Here is a 15984-nt window from a genome sequence, read left to right on the forward strand (position 1 = left end):
CATCACTCATTACCTCCCATCTACCCTACTGGTAGGGAGGAGCTGGAAGTGGAAAAAATACCATTAAATATAGGTATTCTTAAACCATATTTTTCTGAGACTCATGTAAAATTATATCAGTTCTCCTTTTCAAATTAAAAGAGCTTTGCTATGAATAATTTTCCAAAATCTTTAATAAGAGGCAGTTACTTAAATTCCCTTTGAGAGATCCTTTCACATAAATGCTAAGGATCTTGAATGGGAAAATTTCTGACTGTATAATATCATAAAATAATCACCTCCTCGAGTTAGTTTTTCATCGTACATATGAAGCAAGAATTAAATCCGTGAGACCTATTTGCTTCAGTATTGAAACTGCAGAATGTACTGAAATATTGAGGGACATTCATTTAGATAAGATAGCAATGATATGCAGCATTTCCAAGCAGTTGTGAGGATTTTAAGTTATGTGTCAGAAGCATACAATACAAGAAGCAAAACCTGCTTATTTAAAGCTGGTATTTCAAACCTTCCCAAATGATGTTAGTATTCTTTAAAGGAACTGAAGAAAGACTGGATTTTATATTATGTTTTATGCTATCAAATATTAATCTATATTTTTTAACTGAAAAGGTATTTCACTGTAATTTAAAAATCTTGGCCTTAAAATCTATGAGTAATTTTTTCTTCCATGAATACTTGATTTTACCATACAAATGATACAGTAGTATATGATAGAAATATTTTACATTTATTATTTTACTGCAATAGAATGAGGCCCACTGTAACCTAAAAAAAAATCTCCAACTCAAAAGTAAATTTCTACACTTAGAAATTTACACTGGAAAGAAAGATACTAGTATTGTCTGCCATATTTGATCATCTTTGATAAGTATGTTTGTCTGTACTTCTTATTTCAGGTAAGTAGAAAAACCTTATGGGAAGAAAAATGGTTGATCCTTGGACTCACTCAAGATGTGTTCTTTAATGCCATAAATTAGAATTGGATGGCTGACAGCTGGAGTTAGAAGTTTTACTTCATTTTATATTACTTTTGAACTAAAGAAATACTCATGGGTGTCTGGCATTTTATTTTATAAAGCTAGTGCCCCAGTTAATATGGCATCTGCTATCTATTTGTTTTAGGTGTAATTTCATTTGTTGCTGAAGATGAAGACCAACAGCAGTCACAACATAACAGCTCATTGGAAAGGACAGATGGTGAACTGGCATTTAAGAAATGGTCAACAAAGACACCACAGACTGTTGGTGCAGCAAATGCAGGTATTATTGTTGTGGATGAGTTAATCCATTTGTGAGAACTTATTTATTTATTTATTTATCTATTTATTTATTTATTTGCTTATTTTATGTCAGGCCACGTCTTATAAAACTGTCAAGTCAAATGCGTTTTCCTAAAAAGATTTCTCCTTTGTTGAATTTTTCACATATTTTAATTAAATTTTAAGCTGATTTTCTATATATATTTTTTTTAAAGGGGAAACCTTTGTTAAATAATTTCTTTTAAAAGTGTCCAATACTATTAATAGTACTAATGTCAAAGCAAGCAGTTGCTGAAATTCACACCATTCCATTCCATTTGTGGAATAAACTTTCTTTTAAGTTCTAGCTTCAGGTTCTTTTTTGGTCATTTACAGTAAAGTCTGGAGGATATTCTAAAATATGTGGTTGCTTTCCAGTTGTGATCTCAAAATTTATTATAAACAGTTTCTGGATTTTAGATGTTCCAGGGGAATATATAGTTGTGATTAGAAGTGCACAGCAAATAGATAGTGGTTTTTGTTTATTTTTTAGTGAATATCTTGTTTTTCTTCTTTACATTTTTATGGAAGCTTTAGCTATAGAAATAATTATTACATTACAAAAGTGTATTGTCACAAGGAAAGCAATCATGTCTCTTGTAAGATATTTGGGCCTTGCAAAGCTAGGAATCATAAGTGAAAAACTAGTAGAAGCGGTGACTGAAAGTAGCAGAAAGAAAAGTTTGAGTGGATTTCTCAATACTGTATGAATCACTGATGATGTAAATCGATGGTGTTCTTCTTAGATAGAAAAACTCTGTCCAGCAGGGACAGAGAGGTGATTGTTCCCCTCTACTCTGCTCTTGTGAGGCCCCATCTGGAATACTGCGTCCAGGTCTGGAGCCCCCAGTACAAGAAAGACAGGGAGCTGTTGGAGAGGGTCCATAGGAGGGCCACAAAGATGATCAGGGGACTGGAGCACCTCCCCTATGAGGACAGGCTGAAAGAGCTGGGCTTGTTCAGCCTGGAGAAAAGAAGGCTGCGGGGTGACCTCATTGCAGCCTTTCAGTACCTAAAGGGAGCCTACAAACAGGAGGGGAATCAACTATTTGAAAGGGTGAGTGACAGCAGGACAAGGGGAAATGGTTTTTAACTGAGGGAAGGGAGATTTAGGTTGGACGTCAGGAGGAAATTCTTTACGGAGAGAGTGGTGAGGTGCTGGAACAGGCTGCCCAGAGAGGTTGTGGATGCCCCATCCCTAGAGGTGTTCAAGGCCAGATTGGATGGGGCCCTGGGCAGCCTGGTCTAGCATTAGGTGGAATGGTTGGTGGCCCTGCGTGTGGCAGGGGGGTTGGAGATTCGTGATCCTTGAGGTCCCTTCCAACCCTGGCAATTCTGTGATTCTGTGAAAAACCAAAGCAAATTCTTTTTTTTTTTTTTTTTTTTTCCTTATTAGTATTGATGTACCCTTTGCTGAGCTTGGTTTGCCACTAATTGTATGTGATTGGATGATGCAATTGGAATATATATTTTTAATTTATGGTGAATAGTCAGTCTGATAGCATGCTGAGGGGGACCAGGTAATCTGTTCCAAATAAGCACCCTTTTTCACTGCACAGTCATCTACATGCGTAAAGTCAAAAGAGAACACTGGGTCCCATACTTGGGGTAATCTGCACAGTTTATTCATTTGTGGCTCTACCAAGTTACTACATCTTTCAATTTTCATCTGTTGTTATCATCATGCTACCATATGTAGTTATATCTTTATCTTACCTATGTGTTTCTAGTAAATTGAAATCTTATGTTTCATGATTTTTAAGAATGTTTAGGACATCATTGTGATTACTTTGTAATGTAGACTTAAAGTAAGACATGAAGTAACTCTTCCCTGCAAAGGCTTTACTTAATGATATAATTTTTTTCTTCAATACAAAGAATACATCTTTACAATGTTTGCATCCTAAGAACAGCAAATTTCCATCTCACCATTAAGTTGACTGACTGCTTCTAGTCTTTTCACAAAACATAATTTTCCATCACAGTCATTCATTTCTACTAGATACTTACAACTCTTTTACATGAGGGGAAAACACCTGTTGAAAATGGCTAAGTAGAGATGTAAGCTAACAAAGTGTCATCTAATGCATATAGTGATAGCAGTCATTTTCTGAATGTTCTTCAAAGAGGAACTACCACTGGCTTGAATTTATCCTAAGCAATTTTCTTTTCTACCAGTATTACTACAGCCGTTTTTGTTACCTCCCATCAAAGTAGAATGACAAATAGATATCTTCAAGTTGCAGTTAAATATAGGATTACTTAAGTGCAAGATGCATGCAGTAGTTGTATGAAAACAATTTGCAGGGATGTCTTGCATTTGACCAGAGTCATCACATGCTGAGGGAGGGCAAGCAAAAGCTGAGAAGCCCCTCACTTCTGTTACTTTTCCAGGATAACAGGAAATAGTAGACTTCCCATGTAGGGAAAAATAGCATCCAGGCTGGAAAGTGTACAAGCCAAAACAAGCATGAGGTTGTCTGTAGCTGAATAAAGTTATAAAACAACTCTAATGATAGCACATTTAAACCAGAAATTTTTGTCTTGCTGTCACTTGGTAAAATATTCCTTTTGAACATGCCAGCAAATAATGTTTCCTTGTCATGCACACCTAAACATACAGTATCATCTTCAGGTACTTACACACATGCATCATATAAATTAATACATATTTAGCTTTTCCTTTTTTTTAAAGAGGCAGATAATTTCTAGTATAGTTGTCATGTGACTTCTTCATCATTCATACCAACATTGCTCATTATACTCTTCCAAAAAAATGATACTGAATTTTTTCATTATATTTTTCTCCTCCAGATGCAGTTAAAAAAAACCAAAAAAAACAAAAAAACAAACTAAACATTTTGTGCTTGCATTGGAAACCACTGCTGCAAAAATTCTCTTTTTGTTGTTAAAGAACAGCATCAACACTTCTGTAGCACAGAGGTAGTGACAGGGGCTTGCCCCTTTGTTCAATGCTAGGTGTTCTCAGTTTTGTTCAAAGTGCATTTCTGTCTTTCAAGAGAAGAGCTCCTATTTTTTTTTCTTTTCTCTTTTTTTAATTCATGGGATCCAAAACTAAACTGAGGCCAAGTGGTTGATAAGAGTGAAAGTAGGACACAGCTCGTCTTTTGTGTAAGACATCTCTTTAGTTATTTCTGTGTAATAAAATTATAAAATGCTGGTCTTTATTAATTTGTTTCAGAGTCTGATCAAATGCTCAGGCAACTCATCACTTGTCAGAATTTCCTCTCAAAGTAGAGGAATTTTTTCTGTTCTGGAAGGTTCTATTCTATAAAAGGTTCTTAGAGACAACTCGCCTCAGACAATTGTTCTTGTATTATGCTCTTTGCTGTGTTGCATGGGAGAAACAGAGAGGATGCTTGGCTGTTTCTGCTAGAGCCGCTGAGCCACCGCTCACATGTTTGATCCAGCAGCTCCCCTGATGAAGCGCTGAGGGTCTTAAGTTACTGCAGTAACAAAGATTTGCACTGCAGCTGCAAATCCTTCTTTACCCGCTCCAGAATCTCTCTCTCTCTCTCTCTGGCAGTAAGTCTTGTCACAGAGCTGGCACTTGAGCAACAGCTTTTATTGTTCCTGTCATTGGTGATGTCTCTCAGAGTTGAGATCTACAGATGCAGTATGTTTGTGTAACATGATCATTTTTATATGTTCTTGTCTTTTTTCTGGCTGCCCTAAGCCTTATCTTTATCAGAAGATTGTACTTCATATTGCATTCTTCTTATCAAATGTGTTTACATGTTTGTGCCATTTCAAGTTTTTGAATATCCTTTTAACTGAAGGATGTGCAATCAAAAAGATGTACTTCTTGCAAATTTGACTGCGGGTTTTTTGTTTTTTGTTTCTATCATGGCTTAGTGGTTAGGTCAGACACTAGTTTTGGCAAAGCCTGTTTTCATTATCTTTTGAAAGCTAATTTATCTTTCAAAAGAGTTTTCAATGACAGATAACATTTTCTAGTCAAAGTCACTGTGTTTCCCGTTGTCTTCAGAAACAACTGCCTCCAAGCAGGTCCATTGAGAAACCAACACATTGGAAAAGTAATGACATTTACATGTGTGATTCTCCCATCCTTTCTGACTTGAAATCAGTCCCTGAGAACTGAACATCAGTGGCAGCACAGTGAGGGTACTCATGTGAGGAAGATAATGAAAAAAATTTCTTGTTCTTCTAAACAGTGTTGAAGGTGATTAGGAGGAGAACTGTCAGTTTGGTGACAATTTAAAATAAGATTTTGTATTGCTTCATGTGAAAGTTTTAAAAAGATTGTAAGAACAAAGTGCAAAGATAAACGTTAGGAATTAATCTGCATTAATGGGGTAATGTGTTTAATATACATTTATGGGTATAATTGATTTCTTGGATGCATACCTTTTCTGGTATTAATACTGTTCCATTGTAAAAAACAGAAATGCCTTAAAAATCATCATGATCTACCTCCTTAATTTTGATTGTGCAAGTAAGCTATTTTCAGTCAAATCTGCATTCCGTAAGTTAAAGGGCTGCTAGAAACTTAATGCTTCCTATTTTATTTTGTTGACCCGTGATATCAGAGATCAGTGTTGGTGGTTGGTTTCCACTAGTATTCTGTTACATTTTGTTGCTGTGTGACAGATGGCAGCAGAGGGGCAGCTTCACATAGTGGTGTCTGACATGGAAGTGCCTTTGAAACAAAGATGTATCATTGAGTTTCTCCATGTGGAAAAATGTCACCCATTGACATTCATTGATGCTTGCTGAATGTTTATGGAGACAAACCAGTGGATGTGAGCGCAGTGGGGCAACGGGTGTTGCATTTCAACAATGATGGCATCATAGCAGCTGTGAAATAGTGGGTCACCTCTGCTAGTGCCAATTGTTATGAGCACGGCATGCATGCTGTTGTTCATGGCTGCTGGAAATACATAGCTAAAAGTAGTGACTATGTTGAAAAGTAGTATTTTCTAGCTGAAAATTTTCTCTATTAAATAGTGTATGCTCTTTGTATCAGTTGTAGTTTCCAAGTAGATAAATAGGAGATGTTACTCTTGGAGCAAATTATGCTATTTTTTCTCCATCTTCAGATTAGTTTAAGTCTCTGTCCAAGGGAAAAAAAAAGCAGGAGAACTATTGAAGGAAAAAATCCCTGTGCAAACTGTATGCATATTTGAAAATGTGAACTACCAACCAGGGTGGCTTTTTAAATTTTTTCTTTTTTTTTTTTGCTATTTTTCTAGCATTTGCATTTGTATTTATGCTAGTGCATACCAAATTTTGGAGATGGTTCTGCATATGGAAAACATTAAGGATTAATTGTTTTAATCCTTTTTTCCTTTGTCAAAAGAGAATGTTTGGTTATTGTTAGCTTTCTCAGTAGGTGCTCTTTTGCAATAGTGCAGACTGTGAAGTGTTATGCATTTTCCTGTGCCCTTTTGAAACTCAAAACAGCTTGATTCCACTAATAAACTAACATGTTGTTTTGAAACAATTCTGAAGTAGCATTGCTTCAAGGACCTATGGCCCACATAGAATTCTGTGGGGCATGGTATGCATGTAATTAAAAATCTGTGCAAAGTAAGCATGATAGCCTATTGAAAATTAATAATCAAAGCAGTCTGTAATTGCTCACAGTGCAAGGCTGCTTGTGAATTTTAGGTTGCACCATCCTTCATGTAGCAGATGTTTTAATATTGCCATACTACCATAACCACATGTAAGTCAGTTCATTTGTAAACCTGCACATATGTATATTTTTGGATATCATAGCAAGCAGGATTACATTTGCGTATGAACAGATTGAATTTTTTATGTAATTGAAATTGTAATAATAAATTAGCTAGAAGGTATATTGCTGAAACACATAGTCCTTCTGTCTGGCAGATATCATATGTATGTATAGAGAATTTTGTCTACTAGTAGCCAATTTAATATGAATATTTTGAAAAAAAAAAAAATCCTTTGCAAAAGGAATGGGTGTAGTTGTCATGGTTACCTGGTTAGATGTGCTCTGGACTTCTCAAGTTCACCTATGATGTGACAGGCGTTTACTTACACCTTGCTAAACTGAAACACGCAGCAGCATAACCACACTGGAATTTCTTCTTTTAATCCACTCTTGAACAATAGGGCTAACATGATAGATCTAAGTGTAAACCCTTTCCTTGATGTCTGTGACACATCGAGTGGTATATGAAATAACCTTTTTTGAAACAAAAAAGTAAGCTAGCAATAGAGAAGTAGTTTCTTTGCAACCAGTGCCCTTGCTATTAGGTTTGAGTGCTTGAGATGCTCTTTATCTGCATCATCATTTTGCCTTTCCTGCTTTGTCGTGCTTACAAACAATTCTAATTTTACCCCTGAGGAAGTAATGACTCATAAGTACACAGGCAGAACACAATCATGAAACAAAGGCACAAGTGTGTGTGGGCAGAAAATACTGAGGTGAGGAGAGGATAAAAGGAAGGTCCCTACTAGTCTCCCCTATTCATGCTGTTTCAATTGTGATGAGCTGTGAAAGTATGCAGTGAGCCAGAAAACAAGAAAAAGTCAAACTTTACATCCTAACACTTGAATCATAAGTTCAGTTTCTAATATGGGATTTATTAAAGTCTTCCACATTTTTTTTCCCTATCTGAATAACTGCTTGAATATGTCATATGAATCCAAACATTACAGATACATTGCAATTACAGTAAATTCAACAAGATTGTCTAAAAGTAATTGCATAGCATAACTTATTGCTTAAGGGTGAGAACATAGGTGTATGTTCAGTCCCTCAGACAAAGGAATAGATTCTTACGACCTAAGAGGGCAATTCAACAGTTAGGCTACTCTATAAATAGATCCATATAGTTTTATATATGCTTATAGGTGTAGCTATATATATCTATTATTATATTTATATACTATAATACATGATATAATATATTACATATATTTTTATCATTATAATGCATTATTATATACTTATATATATAATTATAATAATACATGTATTATTATACCATATTATGTTGTATTATGTTGTGTTATGTTGCTGTTGCATGCTTCTGAAAATGAAACAGTTCAGAAACATTAATTAAAATAATAGATTGAGTCAAAATGATGTTCATAAGATAACCGGAATCATGTTAATTTCCAGCCAGGGGAAATAAACCATATTTCTCTGTCCAGTTTAATTTAGTCTTTTCACTTCCTGATCAGACTCCTCCATATATTATTTTTATAACCCTATTACAAGTTGGACTATACTTTCATATGTGGACAATTTTGTACCATATACTGCTGCCATTGCCAGCCTTTGAAGCTGAACAGTTACTAAGGAGTGTATTTGTGATAAGGTAATCCTAGCTATGTAAGTCATTTTTTACTAGTAAAAAAACTGTAGGTTCATCTCGTTGTTTTTTCATAGATTAATTTCAGTCATATCTTCTTATGAACTTCTTATCCATTCCATAGACTATTCCTGGAATTTGCTATTGACTTTTATTTCTATATCAGCTGCAAAATAATAGTCCATATGGAATTCTGTTTTTTAATTTATCCCAGCCACTGGATGTTCCCGCAGTCTCTTACATTCAATTATGAGACAGGTTTACCAACGTAATCACAAAAGGACAATTCTGACATTTTTACTGCGTTGGCAGTTGATGTTTCTTGTCCATTAAATGATTCATTTGTTTTGGCACCTAGTGTCTCTCTTAAAATTTTTATCTTATTTCCTCTGTGGCGTAGCAGATCTACAGTTGATCTTAACATATTTAAGAAACTGTGAATATTAAGGAAGTATTTTTTCCCACTGTGACAAAAGACAGATGGCTTTTTATACACTGTCAACAGAGAGTGAGAATATGTGTGCATAAAAACCTTGGTTAGATTTGGATGCACTTTCAAGGCATTAATTATTTCTGTTTATTACATTTGGCACTGATTTTGAAATATAACTTTATTTGTGAAGGGTTGTTTTTTCATTAAAAAGAAATGGACCAAGCAACTTTGTTCTTTCTTTATGGTTTTTCCCTATTTATCTTTTTGTAATATATCTCATGAGGCATTCCTTCAGAAAATTTAGATATTCAAAAGTCATTGCTCTCTACCAACAAATATACATTTCAGAAATAACAAAAAACGTTTCAAAATGAGTATATTACTAGTGTGTATTGTTTACCACAACACAGGATAATACTGTCACTGATATCTAGAAGGAACAGTTGTCAGAAAACGCTTAACCATTACCATCATAGGCTTAAGCACATCCTGCTGCTGAGTGAGTCTGGCACTGTCACAGAGGGAGTTAAACTGAACTTTGGAGCCCTAGTGGCCTCTTTGAGGAGTATCACACCTTAGTCTTGGACCTTTAGTGTCACTTGATTTCTATAAAAATCCATACATTTCTTCATTTTTCCTTCACCTGTAGGTCCTTGCTGTTCACTGTAGGTTGATTCAGGGTCTTGTTTCTCAGTGGGAACAGTCATTCTGTTGAAAGGCCATATTCTATTTATTCATGGTCGAATAAATATTCTACTAGAAGAAAACGACCCATCACTTACATGTTGTTTTGCCACTTAGAACATAATGCATCTCTCATAAAAGGCCTTTGTATATTCTTCCTGGAGAACTTGCTATATTTAAAGCAAACTGTATCATCTCTGAAAGGCTCCGTCATTTTCTGGTGCTCTTGGATTACATGCATACCTTTCCATTATGTTCAGTCAAAATAATCATGCAGGACTGCTGGGTTTTTTGAACTAAGTAAAACCTGCACATGCTATTTCTTATGGAAGAAAGCTGTAAAAGGCTTGTTAGCTACACTGAAAGTGAGGAATTTATATTAATTTCCTCTAAAATGTTATAAATATTTGTAAGAACGCTTCTTAATGTGATCCACTAAGTGAGGAATACATTTTTATAGCAAATAGGAGTTTTGTGCGTCATTGTTAAGTTATAATTATTCTTGAATATGCGTTTTATTTCATTTATGAAGTTGAAATTATTCCAGATCTTCAAATCTGCTGCATGCGTTAAATCTGCTTGATGTGTGGGAATGGTGAGGGGCTAGGATGTGTTAGGTACAAGTGGGCTTTGTGTACTGTTTAGACATTGGACATTGGCATACATATGCACGAATGAATAAATAATTTTTGGAAGTAAAAAACTGTAAAATTTTAGTGGACCTTCATAGAAATAGTAAAAGACATGCTTCTATAATTGAAATGACTCTTCTGAAAGATGTTGTACCCTGCTCTAAGTGATGTGCTACAGCTTCTCAGCAAAATAGCGAAAAACTATTACTGTAAAAAAAAAAAAAAAAAAAAAAATTTGTATTTTCTTAGAGTAATTGTTATTGAATTCTTTGGCCAGAAAATTCCAGGAAAAGCAGAAAAAGCAACTGGCTCTGACAATTTTGAGTTGGAAGGTTAATTCAGAAAAGATGTGAGCAAATGTAAAATAGGAACAAGTAAGCTAAATTAATAAACTTAGACTTTCCCACTTGCGAACTCTTCTAATAAATCTCATTTGTATAGCAAAAACTCCAGTCACCGTCTTTTTAATTTGTGAGTCTTGCCCTTTGTACATTAGAGGAGACAAAAATGCAAACAGCATTGCAGAATGTCAAATTAAATGAACAGCTTTGATTCTGGTAATTGTTCATGTAATATGCTTTAATAAAATCCTAGAAAGACAAACTTCGAAAAATAATTTGAATACTGTTAGGGTATTAGAAAAGGATTGCAATAGGGCTATTTTTCCAGTTTCTACTTCCTTTCTGCTTAAAATAACTATTAAAATGTATTATTGTAAGTAGCTAAGTTTGCTGACATGATTCTGGTTAAGTGTTCAAACCGTGCAAAATCATACAGTGCGTGTATCAAGAAATGTGTTAATTTCTATGTTATTTGTGTACGACTGCTGGAGATTATGTAGCAATGATCTGTCAAAAGGTAAATGAATTGTCAGATTCTGGAAAGTATCCAGATACAATGAACTTTGCTTTTCTGTTAGTTGAGAAAATACTTTCTGGTGTCATTGCTTCTGTCTGTTAAATATCGCATTTCAGCTCACATCCAAAATTTGAATCAATTTGCAATGAATATTCTTTACTGTGGAAGTGTCTGTCAGACCTCACTTTAATGTATATTATTTGACAGTCTATAGCAACCTTACAGGACCCTGAATACTCTTCCACTCAACAAACACAGTTAGTGCTTTTCTTTTCAGGCATGATTATTTTAGATTGATATTTTGAGACCTGAATACATGCTTGTTTATCTGTATAGAAAGGTACTTCTGTATTCCTTTTCTGTTCTACAATAAGCTATATTAATTTTCTTTCACTGAACTTTTAACCTATGTTTTTCCATGAAGACTACGCACATCTGAGTCTCATACTTGTTTGAATTGATTTGCCTGAGTCTCCTTTCTGCAATTTGCTACCAATAAATTTTCAGGGAGATAAACAATTTTTCCTTTATTACTCCATATAATGTCTTCTATGTTGTGTGGTTTACTAAAAGCCTGATTTGTAAGTGATAAGTTCTGGATTGTCTTTCATATGATCTTTGCTTTTCTATATGCAGTTGAAGAGATAAACAGGTAAAAATGTGAGCAGGTTCTGTTCCTATACCCTTTATGTTTTGAATCTGTGTTTTAAGTTAGATCATTCTGGTCTAATTGTAACAGAATTACCTTTCACAGTCTATTTCTAAATATGATCAAAACAAAAATCAGAATGGTTTACAGCCATACCTGGTTGCAGAGGCATGCTGGAAACATACTAAGATGCTCTGAAATAGAAGAATTGCACATTTGAAAATTACAATTATTCCAGGAGAGGAAAAATGAATTTAGTGAAGATGTACATCCACGGGTACCGTGGAGGCTAGGTCCATGCAACATTTAAAGAAAGTGTATTAATAAATAATTCTTAGAGATTCAAAATGTATTTCCATGCTCAGTTAGGAAAATCACCGTTTTTTTTTTGTTTTTTTTTTTTACCCTTTTCAATTTTCCTTTTTCCCCTGTTTTAACTACTTTAAAAATCCCTCTTTTTTGAGGGATTTACAAAGGCTGTTGTTTGATGCTTTGTTTGTTTGTGGCAAATTAGAGTGAATTATAAAAATATGATTGGAATTCCTGTTAATGTGTGTAGCTATGCCTATGTTATTTAGGAAAAGTGCTTCGGATTTCATAGTGTTTATATTATTTATTGTTTAGTGTTACAAATATTTATAGGATTGCTTTCACTGAACTCTCAATGCTTAACAGTTCCTTATTTGTCTACCAATTTACTGAGAAATTAATAAGAACATTATTTATCAGTGTTACAATTTATGCTTCCTATTGTAAAGAAGATAGGGAGATAAAGCTTAGCATCTGTAATTATGACAAATTATATCCATGAAATTAATAAAGGATTGGTTTTATTTAGTGTGGAAGCATGGAAACATAAAATTATTTGATGCAAAGATTAATGGGATTTGACTTCATTTCTTATTTTATTGTAAACATAAATTGCATGCAGAAATCTACAACGGTTTTACTGCAGCGTAATGAAAATCTGCCTGCTTAATTGTCAGGATTCATATGAATCACTTTTTTTGTAATGTGTGTATAGAGAATTAAACAGTTTTTCTAAAATGGCTAAGGCTTTTAGATGCTCAAAGGAGACAGGCTGAAGAGGTCAGAAAGTGGTCAGAAAATTGTAATCAGTAATATCTTCTTCAGAGAGCAGACAGTTGTCATCACAGAGTAAACTTCATGTGTTTGTGTTTGCATTGCCTTTCATTTTAACTTAAGAGGCAAGATGAAATGTCTAGTGTGTGGCAGAGCTTGTAAAGGAAAGTGACTCAAATCACAGTAAATGTGATTATAAGGTTCCTATCATGATAGAAGGGTGGTATTAAGTAAAAAAAAATATATAGATACTTGTCAGATCTAATATCTTTGCATTTTCCTACCTGTATCTGTAGGAAACATTGCAGAAATACTATATCAGGGTTGATAAAACACCGTTGCCTAATTTTGTACTTTTGCCATACCACTTGTATTATGGAAAAACATATTTTTATTAGTACATACAGAATTAGAATAATGAATGATGTTCAGAAATATCTACATATCATTAGTAAAGCATGATAGAGAATTTACAGGTGAACCCTGTCAAGAAGGGAGCTCTTTTCTTCCTGTAGTCTTTTGTAGTTTTGTATAGTAAAATAAAAGTTAACTCACAGTTAAAGATTTAATTAGAAATTCATATATAGTCCAGGAAATATTGTTAAATTAGTTTACCAGTTAATACTCCTGTCTATAAGTTTTGTGTTCAAAATGAGGCTAAGTGGTACTAACCATTTTTGGGGGGGGTTAAATTCCCTTCCTTTAACACTGTAAACTTTTCCTGATGCTGTTAATGTGTCCTAATGCCCATCATTTGTTATCCTTTCCATTAGGAACGTGCAGATTTCTTTTAGAAGCAATTTTTTGTGAACAAGAACATTGTAATTCTTGTCTTTCCTTAAAAATCTTTCTGAAAAATGTATATATTTGGCAATACTTTTTGAATGCATTTTAGAATCATACTGACTACTAGGTTTTTTGTGCTTTCATATGTCTTTTCATAGATGCAGAATAATTACCTACTTTGTGGGCACTTTTTTAATTTTTTTTTTTTTTTTAATCTCAAGTGTCTTGAATTGTTATTTTCTCTCTCCTACTATGAGAATAGATATTTTTCCCACTCTTAGACTAGATTATCTGTTTTCTCTCTTTAGCCTCAGCTTCTTTCTTTGCCAATTCTTTGAACTATGGTAATTATAATAATCAAATAACATTCTTAAAGCAAATATAATTTATCTTCACATTAGAAATTAAACAGTGCTTTACAAGCATCTTAGCATTCTAAGCAACCAAAACACTTCACCATATCATTCTTCAATTATATCAAATTTATTTTAATTAGCGAAAGGTTCCAGTTCATCTTGCTTGATATTTGAACTGCTAAAGCCATTACATAGTAATCTTCCCATAAATTCTCCCAAAGTTTCTGTCTGTGATGGTGGTCTAATTTTGAGTTTCATCTAAGCAATAGAAAAATTTTAATCTTCTGGACTAAAAATTATAGATTCAGACAGTAAATAATGAAATAGTAATGTAAGGCAGTGTTTTGAGAAAGCCACAGGATAGAGATGTTTGATCTGCAGGGTACTCCCAAACAGTCTCTCCTACTTCAAAGCTACTCATGTTCCCAGAATCTGCTCAGTTTATTTTCAGTGGCTCATACATGACAGACTCCTTATGTAGTAGATTGCTTCATCCCCTTCATCAGTGAGTGTTCAGTGTTATGTAATGCAAGCCTGGGGTTTTTTTCAGTGTATGGACACAAGCTTCTAATAAGGATAGCTTCTGTTGGAGAGGGTCCAGAAGAGGTCCACAAAGATGATTAGAGGGCTGGAGCACTTCTCCCTTCAAATACAGGCTGAGGGAGCTGGGCTTGTTCAGCCTGGAGAAGAGATGGCTGCAGGGTGACCTTACTGCATCCTTCCAGTAGCTAAAGGGAGCCTATAAACAAGAGGGGAGCCAGCTCTTTGAAAGGGTAGATAATAGCAGGGCAAGGGCAGTTTAAGTTGAAGGAGGGAAGATTTAGGTTGCGTGTCAGGGGGAAGTTTTTTACTATGAAAGTGGTGAGGTGCTGGAAAGGGCTGCCCAGAGAGGTTGTGGATGACCTGTCCCTGGAGGTGTTTAAGGCCAGGTTGGGTGGGGCCCTGGGCAGGCTGGTCCAGGGGGGTTGGAGCTTGGTGATCCTTCCAACCAAAGCCATTCTATGTTTCTATGATTCAATGAAAGCAGGGTCAGGAAAGGTTAATGACATTGTGGTCACAGTTTGTAAGATTTATGATGATACTTCAAATTTATTCATCTAAGATATGTCTCCCAAATAAATGACAGCTATTAATACAGTGTATTTCTTATTGTTTCATGAAATCCAGTGCATTTTTACTTGTGATGCTAAAGTGTGCAGAATTACTCTTCAGTATTTAGAATCATGGAATCATAGTATCACTCAGGTCAGAACAGACCTTAAAGATCATCGAGTCCAACCACAACCTAACCATACTACCCTAACTTTAACAACCCTCTGCCAAATCATGTCCCAGAGCATTAGAGTTGTCTTAAACTTTGTGCACCTGCTGTTCACATATGTCGCATTGCCTGCAAAGCATAAAAATCTGAGGGAGCCTAATGCCAAATATATTACTTGCATTATCATCTATTTTTGAACTTTGGATTAAATCTATACTTGTATCACAAGTGGTTGGTATTTGAATGATGTACTAGCATATATATCATAGAACCACAGAATATCCAAAGTTGGAAGGGACCTATAAGGATCATGGAGTCCAACTCCTGGCTCCACAAAGGACCACCCAAAATTCAAACCATGTGTCTGAGAGACTTGTCCAGAAGCTCTTTGAACTCTGACTGTGTGGGGCTATGCCCACTGCCCTGAGCAGCCTGTTCCATGCCCACTGCTCTCTGGTGATGAACTTCTTTCCAACACTTGGCTTGGCTCTCCTCTGACGCAGTTCCATGCCGTTCAGAATCCTCTGAGTTTACTCATCATGCCACAATTTCCTCAGGAAATGCTATGTCATTTGTAGCTGACAGTAAATTTATGTAGATAGCTCTATGC

The 15984-nt window shown here is 35.0% G+C and overlaps 1 protein-coding gene across 1 annotated transcript in view; it reads left to right on the forward strand.

Annotated features, from left to right (window-relative positions):
• CFAP47 (cilia and flagella associated protein 47) overlaps positions 1–15984 on the forward strand; it is a 276161-nt gene that overhangs the window by 151557 nt on the left and 108620 nt on the right. Inside the window, exon 50 of the mRNA XM_090123944.1 lies at positions 1126–1263. Within this exon, the coding sequence (XP_089980070.1) occupies positions 1126–1263 (138 nt within the window). The remainder of the gene's footprint in view (positions 1–1125; positions 1264–15984) is intronic.

Source organism: Phasianus colchicus, chromosome 1 (assembly GCF_987193195.1).
Source record: "Phasianus colchicus chromosome 1, bPhaCol1.hap1.1, whole genome shotgun sequence".
Lineage (NCBI taxonomy): Eukaryota > Metazoa > Chordata > Aves > Galliformes > Phasianidae > Phasianus > Phasianus colchicus.